Source organism: Gastrolobium bilobum, unplaced genomic scaffold, assembly GCF_033153095.1.
Source record: "Gastrolobium bilobum isolate Gb01-03AN ecotype WA unplaced genomic scaffold, APGP_CSIRO_Gbil_v1 utg47048, whole genome shotgun sequence".
In the NCBI taxonomy this organism is placed as follows: Eukaryota; Viridiplantae; Streptophyta; class Magnoliopsida; order Fabales; family Fabaceae; genus Gastrolobium; species Gastrolobium bilobum.
Genome location: NW_026899163.1, coordinates 1 through 22,027, shown reverse-complemented (window position 1 = coordinate 22,027; position 22,027 = coordinate 1). Strand labels below are relative to the sequence as shown.

The window sequence follows — 22,027 nt, the reverse complement described above, 5'->3', positions numbered from 1 at the left end:
TAGAGAGATATCCTCGAACTCAATATTTTCCCCCATTAATCCCATACCCTTTGCGCCAATCAACAGTATCAATAAAAGCACACACGAATAAATCCTCAACCGTCGCAACCACCCAATTCCCAAGCGCACCTCGAGGTCGCCTACAACAAACAATTCAGAAGGCTCACACATCTATTGCTATAGCAAATCTGCATCACTCGTGCATTGCATTGTGCACCCTTTTCTTATTATGTTATTATTATTAGTTTTTAAATATGGTTAGTTATTACCCTATATTTTCATTACTCTTTTTTAGGTGGTTTATATTTTCATTAGTTTACAAATATTGTTAACACTATTTATATTCGCTTGTATGCAGATTTGGTCTCGATTCGAATAGGAATAAAAAAGTATAAAAATAATTTCCTTTCAAATTCCTCTATCTTTCTCAATCTTCTATTCAAATCATCCCTCGTAGGGTGGTAAACAAACCAGAGGCCTAACAGAGATTTTTGGCTCGACTCGTGAAGGCCTGAACTTACATGTCTGAAATTGATTATTAGAATTAAGCTTGGACTTGTATAAAAACTCGTTTAATAAAAAGGCATCAGGCTCCAATTCGAAAGCTCGGCCTTGGAGCCTCTCAGGCTGACCTATTATATTAATTTTTATTTTTATTTTATTATATTACTTGTAATAGCCTCATCTCTCTCTCCTCAATCTATTTCATCCAATTTATTAGTTAAACAGATTTTTTGAATAATTTTATTCTACATTATGTTGTTTGGATATACATTGAATTTATGAATATTTATGGAATTACTAGTACTGTTGATTGTATATTCTGTTTGGATAAATTTTTGTTGTCTTATTTTTTTTTAAACAGGCTAACATGTTAAACCATGCTTTTATTTTTTGTCAATAAGACAGGCCATAAGCCGATATTTATATTCATAACAAGTAACAGGTTAGATCAGGCTGACACATTTTCACAAGCTTAACCTTTTAAGACCAAAGCTCAGCTCGGCCCATTAACACCCCTAATCTCTCGTGATAAAACTCCACTCCTCTGGCACCGCAACTGTGCTATCTATATGTGTGGACGATAATGGTGCTTAGGTTATAAAAAATGCATACACATACTCTATTTAAACTTAAATAAATAAAATATCGTAAAATTTTGTTTTTAATTAAATATATTTGTATTTTTTATTTATAATTTAGCAATCATTTGAATTTTGATGGGGGACAAGAAATGATAGGATAGGGCAAAAAAATTTATTTATTGTAATTTAATTAAATAATTACGTAAATATGACAGTTTGGGAAATATTTACGCATCTATTGCACACTGTGACGCCCCACTGGGGCGTCTCTCATGAGGGGAAGACGCCCAAATGGGGCGTCTCTCAAGAGGTGGTGACACGTGTCACTTGTTTTTAAAAATAAAATAAATAATTTAATCATAAATCTTCTAAAGGCCATAACTTTTGACTTGAGTATCCAAATTAGGTAATTCTTTTTTTGATTATACATAACTTTTCGAGATCTACGCAATGACATCTCATTTGATATATTTTATTTCTCACCAACATAATTTAAATTTAAATCAGGTAATCCTTCTTCCTTAGATATTTAGAATATTTATTTAATTATTTTCTTTATTAATACATAATTTTCAAATTGATTTTTGAGTTTAAATCACAAATCAAATCTTTATTTTGTTTTCCTTATTAATAATAATTGTTACTTTTAATTTAAATCACAAACCAAATTTTTTTATAATAAAAAAAAAATTATTATTATTATTTTTTTTGGAGTTACCCAACCCTAATTATCTCTTTGAGACGAGTTGGCTCCCTCCGGTATCCCCACGAGCTTCGACTCTTTGAGCCGGCTATGGGACTATTAAAAAGTTATTATTTTTTAATTTAAATCACACATCAAATCTTGATTTATTTTTTGTATTAAATCACAAACGCAGAACTCAGAGGCTTTTGAGTTTAAAAATGTGACACGTGTCAACACTTGTCAAAACCTAACACATCATCAATCACGTCTAAATTGGGTTTCAATCAAGAGAAAATCACGTCTAATTTAGGTAATTTTATTTTTGAAAAATATTCATAAGCCATCATTAATTTCAGACCACGAATAATAACCCAGAAGCTTATAGCACTAATCATTAATTTTAAAAATAATATCCTTCTTCCTTAAAAATTTAGAATATTTATTTAATTATTTTCTTTATTTCTACATATTTTTCAAATTGATTTTTTAGTTTAAATTACAAATCAAATCTTTATTTTGTTTACCTTATTAATAATAATTTTTTTATTTTGAATTTAAATCACAAACCAAAATTTTGTTATAATAAAGAAAATTAATATAAAAAAATTTAAATCACAAATCAAAAATTTTATTTATTTTTTTATATTAAATCACAAATCCAGAACTCAGAGGCTTCTGGGTTTAACCCCTCTTATAATACCATTCTTGCAACTTAAAATTGTGTTTGTGAGAAATAAAATATGTCAAATGACATGTCATTACGTAGATCACGAAAAGTTATGTTGAATCAAAAAAAGAATTACCTGATTTGGATACTCGAGTCAAAAATTATGGTCTTTAAAAGTTTTATGATTAAATCAATTTTTTTTTTTGGAAAAACAAGTGACACTTATCACCACCTTATGAGAGACGCCCCATTTGGACGTCTTCCTCTTCATGAGAGATGCCCCAGTGGAGCGTCACATGTGACGCCCAAAAGGGGCTTCCCAGTGTGCAATAGATGCGTAAATATTTCCCAAACTGTGATATTTGCGTAATTATTTAATTAAATTGCAATAAATAAATTTTTTTGCGGATAAGATAGTGATAAAAAATGACAAGGGTATGATAAAACCATATTATATCTTGCATTTGATGTACATTATATAAGTAAGATAATTTGATTATGTTATTTGAAAGAAACTAATTAGATAACATTAACCTTTGTATTATAATTTCATATTATTTTCTAAAAATATATTTTTATACTTTATTTTTTTATTTTTTTAAAAAAAGCTTAAGAAGACACAGCGTTATGTTTGAAATAAAAAGTTCTTATAAATAGCCAATAGAATAATTTTTTTTTCAACAAACAATGAATAAGAGCCAATATGATACCTTATCTAATCCTATTTCCATTAATCTATTCACCAAACATGCTCTTAATATTTTATTTATTAATTAATATTATTAATATTTTATATTCAATTAATATAGGATAAAGATGATATTAATGTTAATATAATCAAAATGTCATAGTTATAATAGAATTCAGATTATAACTTTAAATGACATAAATTGACGGATACGTGCAATAATTACAAAGAAGAGAAAGTGAAGTTTTGATTCTAAATATCCAAAGAAAATGGGAAAATGGGAAGTTTTGACTTTTGATTCTCTAATTTTTTTTTTTTATTATTTATGTGAGGCAAATGAATACAAATGTTTAGCCATTAATACAAATGAATATAAAATCTTAATATTAACATAGGAAGGAATCGACCTTTCGAATTTACAAAAAAAGGTAGGGACAGTGGGCCACGGGAGCTACACCAACTCAAACCATGCTCTGCCTTTTTTAAAGGAATCCAAAACCGTCGTCACGATTTCATCGGTGCTCTTTTGAGAAAAAAGCGTTTCTTCCTTTGTAACCAAAAAAAATAAAAAGAAGAAGAAGCGAATCTTTAATCGAATCTCGTCCGTTGATCACAAGGTGCCAATCCGATGGTCAATATTGATAATACGTTTACTCAATAATTAATTAATTTTCGATAAAAGCGCATTGATGTCACTCTATGCTTTAAAAGGTGTGAGGGAGTGAGATAGTGACCAGTCCTTACAAACACACCATTTTCTTCTCTCTCTCTCTCTGGTTTTGAGTCATAGGGTTTCTGAGAGTTCTTCTGCAACTTTTTTCTGGTGAGCGAAGAACAATTTCTTCTTCTTAACTCACCCACACTCATGAGTAATTTCTTTTGCGCTTCGATTTTTTTCGCGGAAAATGGATTTTTCGTTTTTTTTTTCCGTTGGTCTGTCCGATGATCAAATGATGCATGTGATGTTTTCTTCTTCTTTTTCTTCATTTTCCGAGAATGTTTTTAGTTTTCCTTCACCGCTTTCTCGGTATTTGATTTTTTTTAGGGTTTTCTGTTTTTGAAAACAATGTTGTTCCATTCTGTGTATTTTTGGGTTGTTTTTTTACAGTGCATGTAGCTCAGCCCGAGTCAACTCTCATTATAGTTGTTTTCCTTAGATTCCAGAAACTTCGTTTTTTAATTTTCTGATAATTTTCAAAATCGGTCCTAACAAACTCAAGTTTGTTAGGATTTGCATAGTCGAATAGGGAAACTGAAGAAAAATAACAAAATCTCTTCTAATTTCTCTCTCCTCCTTGCAACCTGCTTTTCTCCCCGCTTTCATTCTTCTTTCCTCTCCAATTCTCTCTCTCATTTCTCCCTAATTTTTTCCTCCTTCTGTTTACTGTATCTGTAAAAGGTATTGCTAAGTCATTCGTTTGAGCTTGATCTTTCCTTTTTTTTGACCGTTTATTTTGAAGTAAAAAATGCTTGCGATGTGTTTTGTTGCCTTTAAGCTAGGTTTTGTGTCAGAAGCGAAGCGTCATTGCTCTAAATTTCGCTGTGTTTTGAGTTTACATTTTTACTTTTCACTCGCTGTGATTTCGTACTGATGATTTTTTAAAAATGATTTTCGTACTTTGATTTTCGTAAGCGGAATCTTTATCTGATGTAATGCTGGTCTGCATCGGTTCTGAAACTGAGCTATATGTTTGTGCATATGTATTCTGAAGCTAGAATATTGCTTCAGGATCCCTGATTCTACTTCCAGATAACCTTCTTTTTTGGTTTTATATTTTATTTTTATTTTTGACAGCTGTACTTTTACTGCAATTGGCTATGTCATTTACTGCATTTGTGTTTTGCATGTGTGCTTTTTGAGTAGGTTTTGTTTGTACGAATTACTTTTTCTAGTTTCTCGTTTTACTTCGCCCAATCCTGTATTTGGTGTAAATAATGAATTCTTACCCTAGATTACCTATTTTTCCCCTTGCTTTTTTTTAGTTGGAAATATTCCAATCTTTTCATTTGTTCGCAACTAATCCGATTCAGGATTAAGAATTTAAATCCCTCCAAAAGTGGTGCAGTAGAGATTCGAACACATGCTTAGTTCAACCTATCTACTCAGCTCCCATTTGCCAACTTACCACCATTTGGTTCCCCTTGCTTTTTCTGTCGTTTTGTTTGTACAGCAGCTGTTTTCTTCTTTTGTATTTATGGTTTACTTCCAATTCCCTTGTATGTTTTACCTTTTATTTTTGGTATAACATGATTTTAAGATGCGCTTGGTTTATGGATGAAGTATCACTTCTTTAAATTATTATTATTATTTAGTTGTTATTGTCTGTCTATAGCTGGTTATTTGTTCTTCGGGTACTAGTGATTTTTGGATTATCTTGTGATTGTGTTGTCTTAAAATAGTTATGACTGATTGTGTCTTTACTATTTGGATTTGGTGATTTAATGATAATTATTCTTAATAATTCCGTGATCCGTGTAGGATAATGGATCCGTTTGGTGCAAATGGAAACGGGAATGAGGATGCTTTGCCACCACCACCTCCCGTTGTGCCATCAGATATTGTTCCAATCACAGCAGCTCAGGAGCTCCCTCCTGAACCAGTTAAGAAAAAGGTTTCCCGAGTTCCAATAGCCAGGCGCGGTCTGGCCACAAAGGGAACGAAGCTGTCTCTTCTTACTAATCACTTCAAAGTTAACGTTGCTAACAATGATGGACATTTCTTCCAGTATAGTGTATGTCCTTCATTTTTATTTTGTTTCTTTTATTAATATTATATCTCTGTTTACTCGTAATCATTTTCTCTGACTTGACTTTTTGACTTAACAGGTCTCTTTTTCTTATGAAGATGGACGCCCTGTAGAAGGCAAGGGTGTAGGGAGGAAAGTAATAGACAGGGTGCAGGAAACTTATGGTTCTGAGTTGAATGGAAAGGACTTCGCTTATGATGGTGAAAAGACTCTGTTTACTATTGGCTCTCTTGCTCGAAACAAGCTTGAGTTTACTGTTGTTCTGGAGGATGTCATATCTAACAGGTGGAAACGCATGCAGTTGTTAATTTCCCTAATTGGGTTACATGTTATTGTTTTTTGCAATGTAACTTTTTTTTTTTCACTTTTATAGAAATAATGGAAACTGCAGCCCTGATGGTCATGGAAGTCCAAATGAGAGTGACAAGAAAAGGATGAGACGGCCCTATCGTGCCAAGACATTTAAAGTTGAGATTAGCTTTGCTTCGAAAATTCCATTGCAGGCCATTTCCAATGCCTTACGTGGGCAGGAATCAGAGAATTTCCAAGAAGCCATTAGAGTGCTTGACATCATACTGAGGCAACATGCTGCTAAGCAGTGCGTGAATTATGCTATTTCTTTTTCTTCCTCTAATTTATTTTATGATAATACTATTCTAATGTGTTTCTTTTTGTCTTCATTTTACGTTATAGTTGTAATAATTTAACTGTTCATTATCTGTTGCAGAGGCTGCCTGCTTGTGCGGCAATCTTTCTTCCACAATGATCCAAAGAATTTTGCAGATGTAGGAGGTGGTGTTCTAGGCTGCAGAGGATTCCATTCGAGTTTTAGAACAACACAAAGTGGCCTGTCTCTTAACATAGGTTTGATCTGGCGTTCTGTACTCTGTCTTCTCATCTCAATAATTTGTCTTAGTTCCTTCTTTCCTACACATTTGTTTAGATGTCTCAACTACCATGATAATTCAACCTGGGCCTGTGGTGGACTTCTTAATTGCTAATCAAAATGTGAGAGATCCATTTTCACTTGACTGGGCAAAGGTAACCGAATTCTTTGAATATTTTTTTAACGTGCTTTGATTGATCTTACAATCTGATCCTTTATTTATTCTCTTGATTCTTGAACAGGCCAAGAGGACACTAAAAAATCTGAGGATTAAAGTCAGCCCATCCAATCAGGAGTACAAAATTACTGGGCTCAGCGAACTCCCATGCAAAGAGCAGATGTACTTTTTCTATTCCGTTTTATGTCCATTGCCTTTGGTGGGATGGCCATTCATTAACTTTCTGCATGTTTTGATCGGTAATTATAGAGTTGCTTCTTACATCATGGGTATTGTAGGTTTACACTGAAGAAAAGGGATGGTGATGATGTTACCGAGGAGGAAGTAACTGTTTACGATTATTTTGTTAATAATCGAAAGATGGAACTCCGCTACTCTGCTGATCTTCCTTGTATCAATGTTGGGAAGCCAAAACGTCCTACATATATACCCGTTGAGGTATATTTGGTGCTTTATTTTATTTTAGTGCAGAAAATCCAAAGCTACAGATTTTTCTTTACTGCTTATTACATATTTCTCTTCCATTTCCATGTTTTGGTTAGCTTTGTTCTTTGCTATCGTTGCAACGATACACAAAAGCACTTTCCACCCTTCAGAGGTCTTCATTAGTGGAGAAGTCCAGGCAGAAGCCACAAGAGAGGATGAGGGTTTTATCTGATGTAAGTCTTGGTTGCTAAATTTTGAGTATCAGGGTTCTCATACAAACTTCTGTTTTAAGGTATATCACTTTTATTGTTGCAGGTTCTGAAAATCAGCAATTATGGTGCTGAACCCATGCTTCACAAATGTGGAATCACAATAAAACCTGGCTTTGCTCAAGTCGAGGGTCGTGTTTTGCAAGCCCCAAGGGTGGGTATTTTTAATCATTGTGATCATGAAAAGTTCTTGTTTGTGTTTGTTGTATTTTGTCTAAATTTTGCTTGGTAGAAAATTACTTAACTTTTATTGAGGTTTGAAAAAGTAACTGCAACACAAGCTAAACATCATGTTGGTGAAATGATTTTGTTCTTCCTTAGTAGTAAAATTGTGCTAACAGAGGTAGCTTTAATATGTGGCTTTACATGTTTGCCATCAGGGAATATTCTGTTGCAATTTATTGGTTCCCCTTGTGTGGTCAGTAAGACCTTCTGTAAACTAAATGATAGCTCTCGTTTTAGAAATATTTTTTTACATGGTTCTCCCTTGTTAGTGAAGGGATCTTTCTAATTCACTAATTTTCAATATTGTGTTCTGTGATGTGGTATTATTAAACCTCCATCTACAGTTGAAGTTTGGCAATGGGGAGGATTTCAATCCAAGGAATGGGAGATGGAATTTTAATAATAAGGTACTTAATTCAACTCTCAGCTACATTTTGATGTGGTGCGTCACAGCAAAAAATTGATTTGAATTTCCTAACGATTTAATTGTTTCTCTAGAAAATAGCGCAGCCAACTAAGATAGAAAGATGGGCTGTGGCTAATTTTTCTGCACGATGTGATGTGCGAGGGCTTGTGAGGGATCTGATTAAATGTGCAGGAATGAAAGGAATTGTAAGTTCCATAACTGCCTATTATTGTCTGAGAAGCATAAAGAGCTGCTAAATTCATATTATGTCTTGCATGCTTTTGGCAGCCGATAGAAGATCCTTTTGATGTATTTGAAGAAAATGGTCAGTTTAGGCGGGCCCCACCAATGGTTAGAGTGGAGAAGATGTTTGAGAACATTCAGTCTAAACTTCCTGGGGCTCCTCTGTTTCTTCTCTGTCTGCTTCCTGAGCGGAAAAATTCTGATCTTTATGGTTAGTTTTTTGATATAATTCCATCTTTTCTGAGTTTCCTATGCAATTGTCATGTGCCCTTACTAATGAAATTAATTGGACATCTCAAGGTCCATGGAAGAAGAAGAATCTTTCTGATTTTGGAATCGTTACCCAGTGCATAGCTCCTACAAGGGTCAATGATCAATACCTGACAAATGTTTTGTTGAAAATCAATGCCAAGGTATATAATTTGATGGGTTGGTTTCCTGGTAATGTTCTTTTTAATATCCAACACTGCAATTCTCTTTTGTGCAATTTGTTATCAGGCTTTTCCTGCTGTACTTCCCATTGAAATGTTTTATTTTCTTGTAGCTTGGTGGGTTGAATTCTTTGTTAGGCGTTGAATTTTCTCCTTCCATTCCTATTGTTTCCAAACGTCCCACCATCATTCTAGGCATGGATGTGTCCCATGGCTCGCCAGGGCAATCTGATATTCCATCAATTGCAGCGGTAAATATAAATGGTCTTGTTTTGTGTGTTTGTTTTTTCTTTTTGAAAAGCATTTGTCTCAAAATCACGTATGTTTTTTGTCTTACTTTCAGTTTATCTATTTTTTTTTCCGGAGTGCTTTGCCTGCATGTATAATGCTTAATAAATATGCAGGTGGTCAGCTCTAGACAGTGGCCTCTAATATCAAAATATCGGGCATGTGTCCGCACCCAGTCTCCCAAGGTTGAAATGATTGATAATTTGTTCAAGAAAGTGTCTGAAAATGAGGATGAAGGAATAATAAGGTTGTTTTTTTTTCCAGAGCAAACACATCACATCAGTTTGGTCTCGGGTGTGAAATAACCATAATTTACATCCATTTGACCATTAACTTTTTTGGACATCAGTTTGGTCTCGGGGGTATGAAATAAGCATAAATTGTAAATTGGCAGCCAAATCGATGTCCAAAGATACATTGTGGGTTTAAGAATTGCCGGTCCAATGATATCCTAAATCTTTGGGGTGTTGACTTGAAGTTGAAAGGAATAGTCTTTACTTTTGCACTGTAGTTATAGCACAATCATTCCCTCGTGGGTTATGCATGATTATTGAACACATGAAGTTTTTATTGCTGTCTATTATTTCAGAGTCAACACCTTAAGCAGTCTGTTGGCAATTTTACAAGTGGTTTGTACAGTACTTTTAGTTGATGGTCTATGTATTTTGTGGTAATGGACAGACTTGATTCATTGTTTTTATCATCTGCAGGGAACTTATGCTTGATTTCTATTCAAGTTCTGGGAAGCAAAAACCTGATAATATAATCATATTCAGGTTAGTTTTTTCCTCAAATATTATGCCAGGAATTTATATATTGTTTTACCCCCAAGTTTTTAATAACTTGAAAGTTAGAATTACATCTCTCTGGAGTTATTTCTACATACTGCAATGACTGTTTCTCTCTATTTCTTTTTTTCTTTTTTTTTATAGCAATGTTTGATATAATATATGCTATAGCAATATTTGAGATTTTTTATTTTTTTTTTCTGTAATTGATATTTGGAAATGTCTGCCTTAAATTCTCTTTCTACTTGTTATCCAAGTTTGCAACTGCCGACCCAAGTATGGCAATTAGCCATTTTTAGTTGTAGTACCTACAAAATGAATTTATTTATAGGGGAGGGTTATATTTACAAATTTTTTGTTTACAAACTACATTATGTACTCTCGGACCTACACTAGTAGGTTACACTATGTACTTCCAGGAGTACATAGTGTAATTTGCAACAATTTGTAAAAGAAATTTGTAAACGGATCATTCTTAATTATATATTATAATTGCATGTTAATTTTATTCAGATGATGTGATGATTGTTTGATATTTTTTATATATTTTCAACAAAATGAAGCCTTTTCTTCTTCATGTATGTTTATTATTGTGCGTTATTGCTTTAGATTGTTTTCTGTGACTCTTCTCTAGTAGTGAACATGGTTTCTTTTGCTGATGAATGTAGGGATGGTGTTAGCGAGTCCCAATTCAATCAAGTTTTGAACATTGAACTTGATCAAATCATTGAGGTTCTTAAGCTGACTAAACTATGTATTGAATATGAAATGCTTTAGTTTTTAAGGTGTTAATCTTGACTTTTAAAATTTTAGGCTTGTAAATTTCTTGATGAAAAGTGGGATCCAAAATTTTTGGTGATTGTTGCTCAAAAGAATCATCATACAAAATTCTTCCAGCCTGGAGCTCCTGACAATGTTCCTCCTGGTATGTGGCTTGTTTAGAAGATTGACAAGATTCTATTATTTTATTTGATTTTGTTCTCAAAGTTCATCAACCTTTTTGGTTTTGTAGGAACTGTTATTGATAATAATGTTTGTCATCCTCGAAATTATGATTTCTACTTATGTGCGCATGCCGGAATGATTGTGAGTATTGTTCTTTTTTTTAAAGGTTGATGTGTATCTTTTTTCTTTGTTGGTTGATAGTGGAATTTGTTTCTCAGGGTACTAGCAGGCCTACACATTATCATGTTTTGTTAGATGAAATCGGTTTTTCTCCTGACGATCTACAGGAGCTTGTTCATTCTTTATCATATGTGTAAGTGGAAATTCTTATCTATTTGATTGCTTTATAATGATGTGCCAGGAGATTGTTCATCCATTGAGATCTTCGAAGTAAATTATTTGATAAATTTTAACCAAAAAAAAAATGTGTTATAAAACAGGTATCAGAGGAGTACCACTGCCATCTCTGTTGGTAAGTTCTTGCACATGCGTTTTTAGCAGAATTTTACTTATAATATATATAGGTTCTCATTCGTAAAATCCCCAATCTATGCAGTTGCTCCAATATGCTATGCTCACTTGGCCGCATCTCAGATGGGACAGTTTATGAAATTTGAGGACAAATCTGAGACTTCTTCAAGTCATGGTGGACTTTCTGCTGCTGGTGCTGTTCCCGTCCCCCAATTGCCCAAATTGGAGGCGAAAGTATGCAACTCAATGTTCTTTTGTTGAGGCCTATGAGTTGCCCTTTTAGAGAGCACTAGTAACAAACAATGCTGTTTATAGAACTTTTCCAAACTAGCTTTTGTTATACCGTTTAACTATATATGTAGTTGACTTAAGACTTAAACTTCAGCCATAGGTTGTGGAAAGGACTATTACACATGTGGAAGCATTTTGCAAATGCCTTTACATGTGTTCAGTCTTTGTTTTGATGTTTTTCCTTCGGCTTTCTGTGTTCTTGTTTGATGCTTTAGCCACAGAAAGCATTTTGGAGTTGTCAATCTCATTAGTTTGGTTTATGTTCGGTTATTATATTTCAAATCAGTTATGTTATCTTAGCCAACCCAGAAAGCCTTTTGGAGATGTCAATCTCTTTAGCTTGGTTTATGTTACGATTGTTACATTTCAAATCAGTTAGGTTATCTTCGACAAGTTTTTTTATTAGTAGTCAGTTATCTAATAGTTGTTATTATAATTATGTTATTGAGTAGTTTATCACATCTTTTTTGCAACGTGTAAGTTGTTTTAAACTAGATAGCACATTTGTCACTGAATTAATTAAGAGAGTTATAACTTAATTACTTTCTCTCTATTATTTTCTTATTTTTAATTCTTTTCCATTCAACCTTAATTTTTTCTAATTCTCAATTCTCTTCGATATTACCTCCAAACTTCTTTTTTATATTTTTCGTTCATTTTTCTAATTATTATAAAATTGTGGTTACAATGAAAACTTAATAGGTATGCTGCGGTCCGTTTTCTATCATAACAACAAATCTTGGATATTTATCGTCACCTTGAATCTCATATAACTATCAATCAGTTACTTGGGTGTCAAGTTCCGAGCCCTCTATTCCAAATATTATAAAAGCATTGTTACAGATGTGGTTTCGGGGGGTGGCTATCTGGTTGGTTGCTTGTTTCCAAAGGCAAATAGAAGGGTAATCGCATTTGGGGGTTTAGTTGTTGAAGGATTTAGAGGGCATAAAATCTCCTTAATCCTTGTTTGTAACCTGGATTCAAGAATTGTTCGGACAATTTAAACTCATGGGGGTTCACTGGTCCAAGTAATTCCGCGAACTTAGCGGCCTGACATAAAGACTTAGAGTAGCTATTTCTTTTTTGGGTTTTATAATTCTCATTTTAACATGAGAATTTGAATTTTCCTACACACCCTTTGATATCCACGTGAGTCTTACACATAATTTTTTCTTACATACGGGTCTCACAAGCTTTTTGTCTCTACAACATGAGAATTGAATTCTCATCTTGAATAAGAAATATAAAACCCTTCTTTTTTACTAAAAGAAGAAAAAAGTGAACTTAGGTCGCGTTAATTATAAAGACCAGGGTATAATAGGTAAAATAAGTCTTCTCATTTTAAAAAAGAATGTAGCGTCTTTATTTTTATTGTAGATCTGTCCTAATTATTTCTTTAAGGTGGGTAGATTTTTTCGTGTATTCTTATAAGTTTCAGTTCTTTAAATTGATTATGAGATTAATACTGAGTGCGAGGCATGTTCGGGATTAAGATCTTATGCTTCTTTTAAAAGTGTTATTGGTGTACCGTTTCATTATTACGGAAGTATCGAAGATATCTTCCCCTGATATGGTTTCAAATAACGTTTCATTATTACGGAAGTATCGAAGATATCTTCCCTGATATGATTTCAAATAAAAAATTACAATTGTCCCTCTAAGCATTACCGTATTAAGGTGAGGGATAACGCTTCTTATTCCTAATTATTGATTCTTAATAAATTATAGTCATTAGATGCACATACCTCAATGTTTGAGATAATGAGGTATAAGATTTTTTATTCTTACACATATTTATATCACTCTCAAAATCAAGTCAAATCGAGCCATATTAATTGGTTTGATATTTTATTTTTGTAACTAACTGGTTTAGCGAAGGAAAATTATTAGTATTTTGGAGAAATAAACTTGTTTTGTGTTTGTTATGGATATGAATATCATATCCCAACTACTCACCTAAGAATCTACTAAGAGGTAGATTCATGAATATCTCAATAACATTAAACAGTCAAAGGGCACAAGATAAGGATCACATCCCAACAGAAAGGGAGCTGAACCCTAATGCAATCTGGGGAGCTCAAAAGGCCCAAGCCTAGGAAGGTAATCCTTATAAATAAGAGCTTAAGAACCCCAGGTACACACTTTCGACCTATTTACGAATACTGCCCACACTGTGCACACACCCACCCCCTTGGCTATAAGTCTATTGTTGTGCGCATACGGTCTATCCATAACCTAACATTGGCGCCGTATGTGGGAAAACGATAAATTTCGATTCCCATTCCACGATGACGAACACTCGTTCGACGTCCAGCAACGTCTAAATACCGCCACACCAGTCCGCAACGGAGCAGCTCCAGGCGACTGTAACACCCGTGCTGGTAGACGTACAGGTCGAATGGGTCGGCCTTCAGGGAACGACTCCCAGACCCCAGCCCAACACGACAGCGGTCACAGTCCGCCCACTTCTACACAATGAGCCACCGCTGAATGTGACCACGATGGAAATAGGTGCAATCCTCCAAAGGTTGCAAGGGATGGAAAACAGATTCCTAACTCAGCAACGATTAGATGCCCAAAGGATGGCGGCATTCGAGACCGAGCAGAGAAATCGGAACGCAGAGGGCCGACCTGGAGGTGCAGGTCAGCTCCTGAATGAAGGATCTCAACATCAGAAAGCCGAAGGCGTCCAGCATCAAAACGCTGAAGGCCGACCTGGAGGGAATGGTCATGCTGGCGATGGTAGGCCGCAGCGTCCGAACGCGGCTATTGTCGAAGGAGATGCACAGAACGTGCAGAACCTTAACCTCGGCAACAACCAGAATGGTGGAGGTCCGAACGAAAACCAGGACAAGAATTATCTAAATGATGAGGAGGCTAATGATAGCCCATTCACTGAGAGGCTCATGAACTTGGCTATACCGCCGAGATTCAAGAGCACCAGGATACCTCCGTACGACGGAAGTCAGGACCCAGAAGTCCATTTAGAGGCTTTCAAGACCGAGATGTTGTTCAACGAGATCACTGGACCTATTGAGGCCAGAATCTTCGCGACGACATTGACTGGTCAGGCGTTGAACTGGATAACCAGGCTTCCCAGGAACTCAATCGACTCGTTTGAGGACCTAGCCCGGACTTTCCGACTGAACTTTGCGACAAGCAAGGCGCATCCAATGCCGGCCTATGCTCTGGGAAGAATCCGGCAGAAGGAGAATGAATCGCTGAGGAAATACCTCGACAGGTTCAAGGATGCCGCCCTCAAGGTTCAGGGCTTAACTGAAGCAGTGCACCTCCACTTAATCATCTCGGGATTAGATGGCGACTCTCCACTTGCGAGGTCCATCTATAAGAACCCGGTGAAAGATCTGGAAGAGTTCCGACAAAGGTTGGATAAATACATAGACGTGGAAGACATGCAAAAAGTCTACGTCGAATCTCGAGGGCGAAGTCCGACACGCCGGAGCCCGAGAAAGAAAAACAACAAAGGCCGGGACCAGAGGGGATCCAAAAAAGCGAAGGACACTCGCGATTGGAGGTCGGAAGATCGATCTCCAAGGAGGAAATATGACGATTATACACCTTTGAACATGTTCAGATCCAGGATATGGAAAGAGGTGGCGTAGACCGAGGTGCGCAATGTCGAGAGACCTCGACCCCTCAAAGCCAAGAGCGGGCTGGACAGAAACAAATACTGCGCCTTCCATGATCAAAACGGTCACATCACGGATGACTGCTGGGACCTCCGAGATGCAATTGAAAAACACGTTAGAGAGGGGAAGTTGAAGCAATATATCATCCGAACCCAGGGCAAGAAGAATAATAAGCGAAGGCAAAGAAGCCGGAGCCGAAGTCGAAGCCCGAAGAGAGAGGATAGGAAGGATCCAAGACAAGACCGCCCTGCCAAAGGAAAAGAGGTCGAAGATAAGGATGAAGCTTTTCCCGAAGCCGAATTCGAGTGCAACGTGATAAGCGGAGCCCTGGGCGGGGGAGGAGACACGGCCAATGCAAGAAGTACCTGAAGGAGGTCATGTCTGTCACAGACAGGCCGACCTTCAAAGGGAAATCCAACAATCCTGCCCCCCCCCAAGATTGTTCTTCACTAGGAGGAATTAGCGATGGTCGTACTCGGACATACTGAGGGGTTGGTAATCACCGGAGTCTAGTCAACTGCCGGGTTAAGAGAATCTTCATTGATCGCGGAAGCTCGGCAGACATAATTCTCTGGGACGCTTTCCAGAGAATGAACCTGGACGAGAAGGACTTGAAGCCATGCGTCACCGAGCTGGTAGGGTTCAACGAAGCGTCGCCCCTCTAAAAGGCTACATTGATTTGAAACTGACTTTAGGCACGAAGGACTCATTCCGAGCTGGAAGGGTTCGTTTCGTCGTGGTAGACGCCTCGTCTTCCTACAATGTGATCATCGGCAGGCCTACAATCCATGACTGGGATATGCTGATCTCCACCAAGCATCAAGCACTGAAGATGCCAGGGGCGAATAACGAGGTTATCACCATAAGGGGGGATCAGAAAGAATCTAGGGAGTGCTACTACGAGACCCTGGGGGTCCATCAAGGAAGTCCATCATCTCCTCGTCGGCTTAAAAGTGGAGGAGCTAAGGACCAATCGGTAAAGGCATGTGAAAGCGAGGTAAACGTAATTGAACTCGACATGAGGGAGGAGCTCCAAGCACGTCGTCCTGAACCCCAGGGGGAGTTGGAAGATGTCAAGATTGGGGAGAACGGTAAAGGGCACACCAAGGTGGGAAAAAGCCTGGAAGCCGACTTCAAAAACGAGCTGATTTCCTTCTTAAAGGAAAACTTCGACGTATTCGCATGGAAGGCCTCGGAGATCCCAGGAATAAGCCCAACTTTATGTTTCCACAAGCTCTCCATGTACCCCGGATCGCAGCCAGTGTCTCAAAATATGAGGAAGATAGGATCTGACCGACGTCAAGCTTTAAATGAACACGTCGACGAGCTGTTAGAAGCCGGATTCATCAAGGAGATACAATACACCACATGGTTGTCCAACGTGGTGATGGTAAAGAAGCCAAGTGGAAAGTGGAGGATCTGCGTGGATTACACCGACCTCAATAAGGTCTGCCCAAAGGACTCGTACCCAATGCTAAGCATTGACCAGTTAGTTGATAATTCATCAGGATTTCAGCTACTATCATTTATGGACGCGTACTTTGGGTACAATCAAATCCCATTACACCCAGACGACCACGAAAAAACCGTCTTCATCTCAGAAAAGGGAAATTTATGCTACAACGTCATGTCTTTCGGCCTCAAAAATGCAGGGGCGACCTATCAAAGGATGATGAACCGCATTTTTCAAGCGCAAATCGAAAGAAACCTAGAGGTCTACATCGATGACATGATCCTCAAGTCAATGCGTATATCAGCACATATCACCGACCTCAGGGAGACTTTTGAGCACCTAAGAGCTCGCAAGATCAGGCTGAACCGGCCAAATGCGCTTTTGGGGTACCAGCTGGAAAATTCCTGGGCTTCATGCTTACCAACCGAGGAATAGAAGTGAACCCCGACAAGTGCAAGGCCATCCTCGAGATGAAGCAGCCTGAAAGCAAGAAAGAAATCCAACAGCTCACACGTCGCCTTGCGGCCTTGACCAGATTTTTGCCTAAATCGGCAGAGAAGGCTTTGCCTTTCTTCAAGCTCCTTAAAAAAGAGGCAGAGTTCGGATGGGGGGAAGAATGCAAAAAGGCGTTCGAAAATATTAAGAATTGCCTAGCCACCCCTCCCGTACTGTCAAAGCCAGAGCCTGGAGAAACGTTGATCTTGTACCTATCAGTGGGGGTAGAGGCCATCAGTGCCGCTTTGGTACGAGAGACCGACAAGTCACAACAGCTGATCTACTTTGTAGGTCGGACATTGCAAGGACCGGAACTTCGTTACCAGAAGCTCGAAAAGGTTGCATTCGCCCTGCTTACCACGGCAAGGAGGCTCCGACCTTATTTCCAGGGTCACCGAGTCATAGTGCGAACAAACCAGCCCATCAGGCAAGTACTCCACAAGCCGGACCTAGCAGGAAGGATGATCAACTAGGCCGTCGAGCTCTCCGAGTTCGATATATCATATGAACCTTGGCAGGCAATTAAGTCGCAAGCGTTGGCCGATTTCATCCTGGAGCTAACCCCATCTAAAGAAAAGGGAGAAGAGAATGAAGATCTTTGGACAATATATGTCGACGGATCCTCGAACTCTAAGGGGAGCGGGGCCGGGGTGATCGTTGAAAGCCCTGAAGGAGAGTCCGTTGAACACTCACTTCACCTAGAATTTCTGACCTCAAACAACCAAGCTGAATACGAGGCGTTCATTGCCGGGATCGTGAAAGCAAAAGAGCACGGAGCAAGGAGGATAAAAATCATGAGTGACTCACAACTGGTTACTTCACAAGTTGCGGGAAAATATCAAGCCAAGGGTCCCCTCATGATGAAGTACCTCCAACAGGTTAAGCGGCTATTAGCCGAGTTTGACGAGGTGGTAGTCCAGTACATACCTCAGAACGAGAATAATAGGGCCGACATCCTATCTAAACTCGCCAGCTCGAAAGGCTCAGGAAACCATTGCACTGTAATACAACAGAGCATCTGGGAGCCAACCTGCGTCATGATGATAACCGAGACTGAGGATTGGAGAAGGCCAATAGTGGCCTACCTGGAAAAAGGAGTCCTGCCAGACGAAACACAAGAGGCCAGAAAACTCGTGAGGAACTCAGCCTGCTTCACCATAGTAGAAGGGCAACTCTACAAAAAAGGTTTCTACACACCCATTCTGAAATGCCTAAATAAGAATGAAGTCGAATATGTGTTGGCTGAGATCCATGAGGGCATAAACGGACACCACATGGGAGGAAAAGCTCTCGCCAAGAAGACACTAAGGGCAGGATACTACTGGCCCACCATGGAAGCAGATGCGAAGGAGCACGTCAAAAGATGCGAACAGTGTCAGAAACACACGCTAATCCTTCGTGCACCCCCCGAAGAGCTGCAAACAATCACGACACCATGGCCATTCTTCAAATGGGGGATGAGCCTGTTGGGACCTTTTACCGCGGCTGAAGGACAACTCAAGTGGTTGATAGTGGCTGTTGACTACTTCACCAAGTGGATCGAGGCTGAACCCCTCACCACCATTACCTCGGCAAGGATACAGAGATTCTTTGAAAGAAACCTGATTAGCCGATTTGGACTTCCTGCCGAGATCATCACAGATAACGGGACCTAGTTCACTGATAAAAAGTTCCAAGAATTAATGACCGACTTCAATATCACACATCAGTTTGCATCAGTGGAACACCCTCAGACTAACGGATAAGCCGAGTCTGCCAACAAAGTGATTATCAACGGACTCAAGAAAAGGATGTTCGAAGCCAAAGGAAATTGGGTGCAACAACTGCACCTCGTCTTGTGAGGTTACAGGACAAGCACCCAATCTGCCACAAAAGAAACCCCCTTCAAGCTGACATATGGGTGCGAAGCCATGATTCCGGTTGAGATCGGCGAACCATCCTGGAAGAGGGTACAAAGATTACAAGGAACCGAAGGTCAAAACAAGGAGGCACTTCTTGTGGAACTCGACCTACTGGACGAATGCAGCGAGAACGCCAGATACAAGAATATGATGGTGAAACGCCTAGTAACTGCTAGATTCAATAAGAAGGTCAGACCACAGTCATTTCAAAGGGGCGACTTGGTGCTAAGGAGAGCGGACATCGGCAACGAGAATGCCAGAGATGGAAAGCTCGCCGCAAACTGGGAAGGCCCCTACAAAATCAAGGAAAATTTGGGAAAAAGAGCTTATTCCTTAGAAACTATCTCCAAGAAGCCAGTAAAGAGAACTTGGAACACGGACAAGCTAAAGGTCTACTATAGTTAGGCGACAAGTCCGACTTTCGTGATGAAGACGAGCTCTTAAGCTCGGTTAATAGATAGCTTTATTTCTACGAAAATAAGACGAGCTCTTAAGCTCAGTCAGTAGGTAGATTTATTTCGAAGCAAATAAAACGAGCTCTTAAGCTCGGCCTTGTAAACAAATTTCTTTTGAAATGCAAATAAAATGAGCAGTGACCTCAATTGTGTTATCAATGCGTATCGATTTCTAGTCAAGTAATTGAAGCCATAAGCGCTTCACGATCAAACAAAGGAATGAAAATTTTGTTGACGAACAAAACATAATCCTAGATCGATTAAATGAAACCTCGGCCAATCGCAAGTCGAATGATACGAGATCGAAAGCGAACCTCGAACATATAAGTAAAGGTTTAGCAAAACAACGATCTCGGAAAAATAATACCAGTGCACAAAGTGGTAAAGCCGACCTAAAGCGGCAAATATGTCCAGATAAAATAAAAAAGGGGCTCAAAGGCCCCATAACAAAAGTACAAAATAAAAGTCGGCATTCTGACCCCTTCATTCCATAGCACGAGGAGTGTTAGCGACATGAACCTCGGCTCCGATTTCCTCTTCATCAGCATATTCAGAATCCGGAGTCCCAGGAACAATAGCGTCATCCTTTACATCATATGCCACATCCATGCCATCAGTAATGAGGCTAGGGTTCAGAACCCGGGCTTGTGCAACAGCATTGTCAAAGGCTTGGGTGGCAGCATTTACGACCACGGCTTTAGCCTCCTCAAAGTCGGCTTCAAGCCTCTAAATTTGGGCATCCTTGTCGGCCATAGATTTTGAGAGAACCTCCTTCTCAGCACTCAATCCATCCGCTTTGGCAGTAGCCGACTCCAAATCCTTCTTAGCCTTGTCTAGCTCGAAGGACAACTCGTGAACCTTGATCTCCAGATCGGACTTAGATTTGCTCAGCTCCCCTACCTCAATAGTGAGGGACGAGTTTGAATCCACAGACAAGTCGAGCCTCTGATTGAGATCCTGGAAGGTTTGAAGTAAAGAGGTGGCCTTCAATGAGTCCTCCTCCAACCGCACTAGCAGGGCCCTCACAGTAGAAGTCAAGCCCGAGCCACCAATGAGCTCCGGAGGAGGCTTCAGGGCGGCCCTAAGCCGGTCAGAAACCCCGACCCTCCACAACTCCCCAGGCTCTAGAGTAATCAGGGTCCCTTGAGGAGCGGTGGAAGGAGGAGGAAGCGGCGAGGAGGAAGGAGAAGAAACGTCAGTTATAATCACCTCACCGCCCGCCGAACTTCTGCCAAGCATGGCAACAACCCGCCACTTCTTCGGGACCTCGGTATCAGCAGTGGAGACTTCTTTGGCCTTCCCTCTTCCTGACTTCTTGGGCAAATTTTTTTTATATTCAGTACTTGTCATGCTAACAGCAAAAAAAAGTCTAAGATTAGAATCCAAATCATGAGATATGTCGGAAATAGGTCATAAAGGAGAATCACATACCAAGTTCACAAAGGAGATCCTCTCCAAAGTTATTTACAATCCGACCCAAATCGACAATGCCGTACTCGCGGGCGTAACCAATCAAGACGGACGCTGCCAGCCTCTCCAAATCGGAAAGAGCTACTCCTGGAGTAGCGTAGTCTTTAGGACGCCGCTGATAAAATTTTTACGTCCAATAAAGCTCAAACCGACCTGCCAAATCCCCTCCGTCTAACCAAGACGAGGCAAACCAGGGGAGGCAGTCAGACCGAGCCACTACCCTGAAGTAGGATTCCTTAAAACCTTTGAAAGATTGGGAATAGGGAAAAAAATACCCCGATTCGGAGCACCTCGAAGGGTAACCCAACCTTTCCTTTCCTTCGCCTCGGCCCCGGTCTGAGCTGTATATACATCAAAGAAATAGAAAAAAATGCAAACTGTACAAGGAAGACAGAGGTATGCACACTTTTGCTCGAAACCCCAGATGAAAGCCCAGGAGTTGGGATGCAGTTGCGAAGGTGCAATCCGAAGTCTACGAATCACGGTCATCTGGAACTCGGTGAAGGGAAACTGAATCCCTAACTTGGTAATCAGATCCCAGTAAAAGTAAAAGAAATGGGGCTCCTCCAAGATAGGACCCGCACACACCGGATGATCACCTGCTGGGAGCATATCCACCCCACTAGGGTCTCCAACTGAAAGTTGGGCTACGTCGTCAGGAGACATTGTAGATCGCATGTGAAGAATCTCAAGAAGAACCCAATTTTGGACGTCAAAAGCTTCCATAGCTATGGTCGTGGAACACGAAGGATGAGGATCAGTATAAAAATCAGCCAAATCCGATCTCGGATGGCAACGAGCGCGGACTCCATGAAAACGGAATGGAGCTATAAGAACTACTGACTAGATCGAGAAATGGCATGCGACTTAAAGCCGAATCGCCA

At 39.1% G+C, this 22,027-nt stretch overlaps 2 protein-coding genes across 2 annotated transcripts; both read left to right on the top strand.

The window, feature by feature from the left end:
* Nucleotides 1–3,841: 3,841 nt before the first annotated feature.
* Nucleotides 3,842–12,056, top strand: LOC133287938 (protein argonaute 4-like). Its single transcript, XM_061485639.1, has 23 exons — nucleotides 3,842–3,948; nucleotides 5,605–5,857; nucleotides 5,952–6,157; nucleotides 6,246–6,470; nucleotides 6,600–6,736; nucleotides 6,816–6,913; nucleotides 7,001–7,098; nucleotides 7,215–7,374; nucleotides 7,479–7,595; nucleotides 7,678–7,785; nucleotides 8,201–8,263; nucleotides 8,355–8,468; nucleotides 8,551–8,716; nucleotides 8,806–8,918; nucleotides 9,050–9,187; nucleotides 9,341–9,471; nucleotides 9,935–10,000; nucleotides 10,681–10,744; nucleotides 10,826–10,937; nucleotides 11,025–11,098; nucleotides 11,176–11,270; nucleotides 11,398–11,429; nucleotides 11,514–12,056. Exons 2-23 carry the CDS (start codon nucleotides 5,609–5,611, stop codon nucleotides 11,687–11,689), a joined length of 2,742 nt encoding a protein of 913 aa, XP_061341623.1. The 5' UTR covers nucleotides 3,842–3,948; nucleotides 5,605–5,608; the 3' UTR covers nucleotides 11,690–12,056.
* A 5,236-nt stretch (nucleotides 12,057–17,292) lies between these two features.
* On the top strand, nucleotides 17,293–18,972 carry LOC133287940 (uncharacterized). The gene is made up of 2 exons (XM_061485641.1): nucleotides 17,293–17,748; nucleotides 17,836–18,972. The coding sequence occupies exons 1-2, from the start codon at nucleotides 17,293–17,295 to the stop codon at nucleotides 18,970–18,972; spliced, it is 1,593 nt and encodes a 530-aa protein (XP_061341625.1).
* Nucleotides 18,973–22,027: the final 3,055 nt, after the last annotated feature.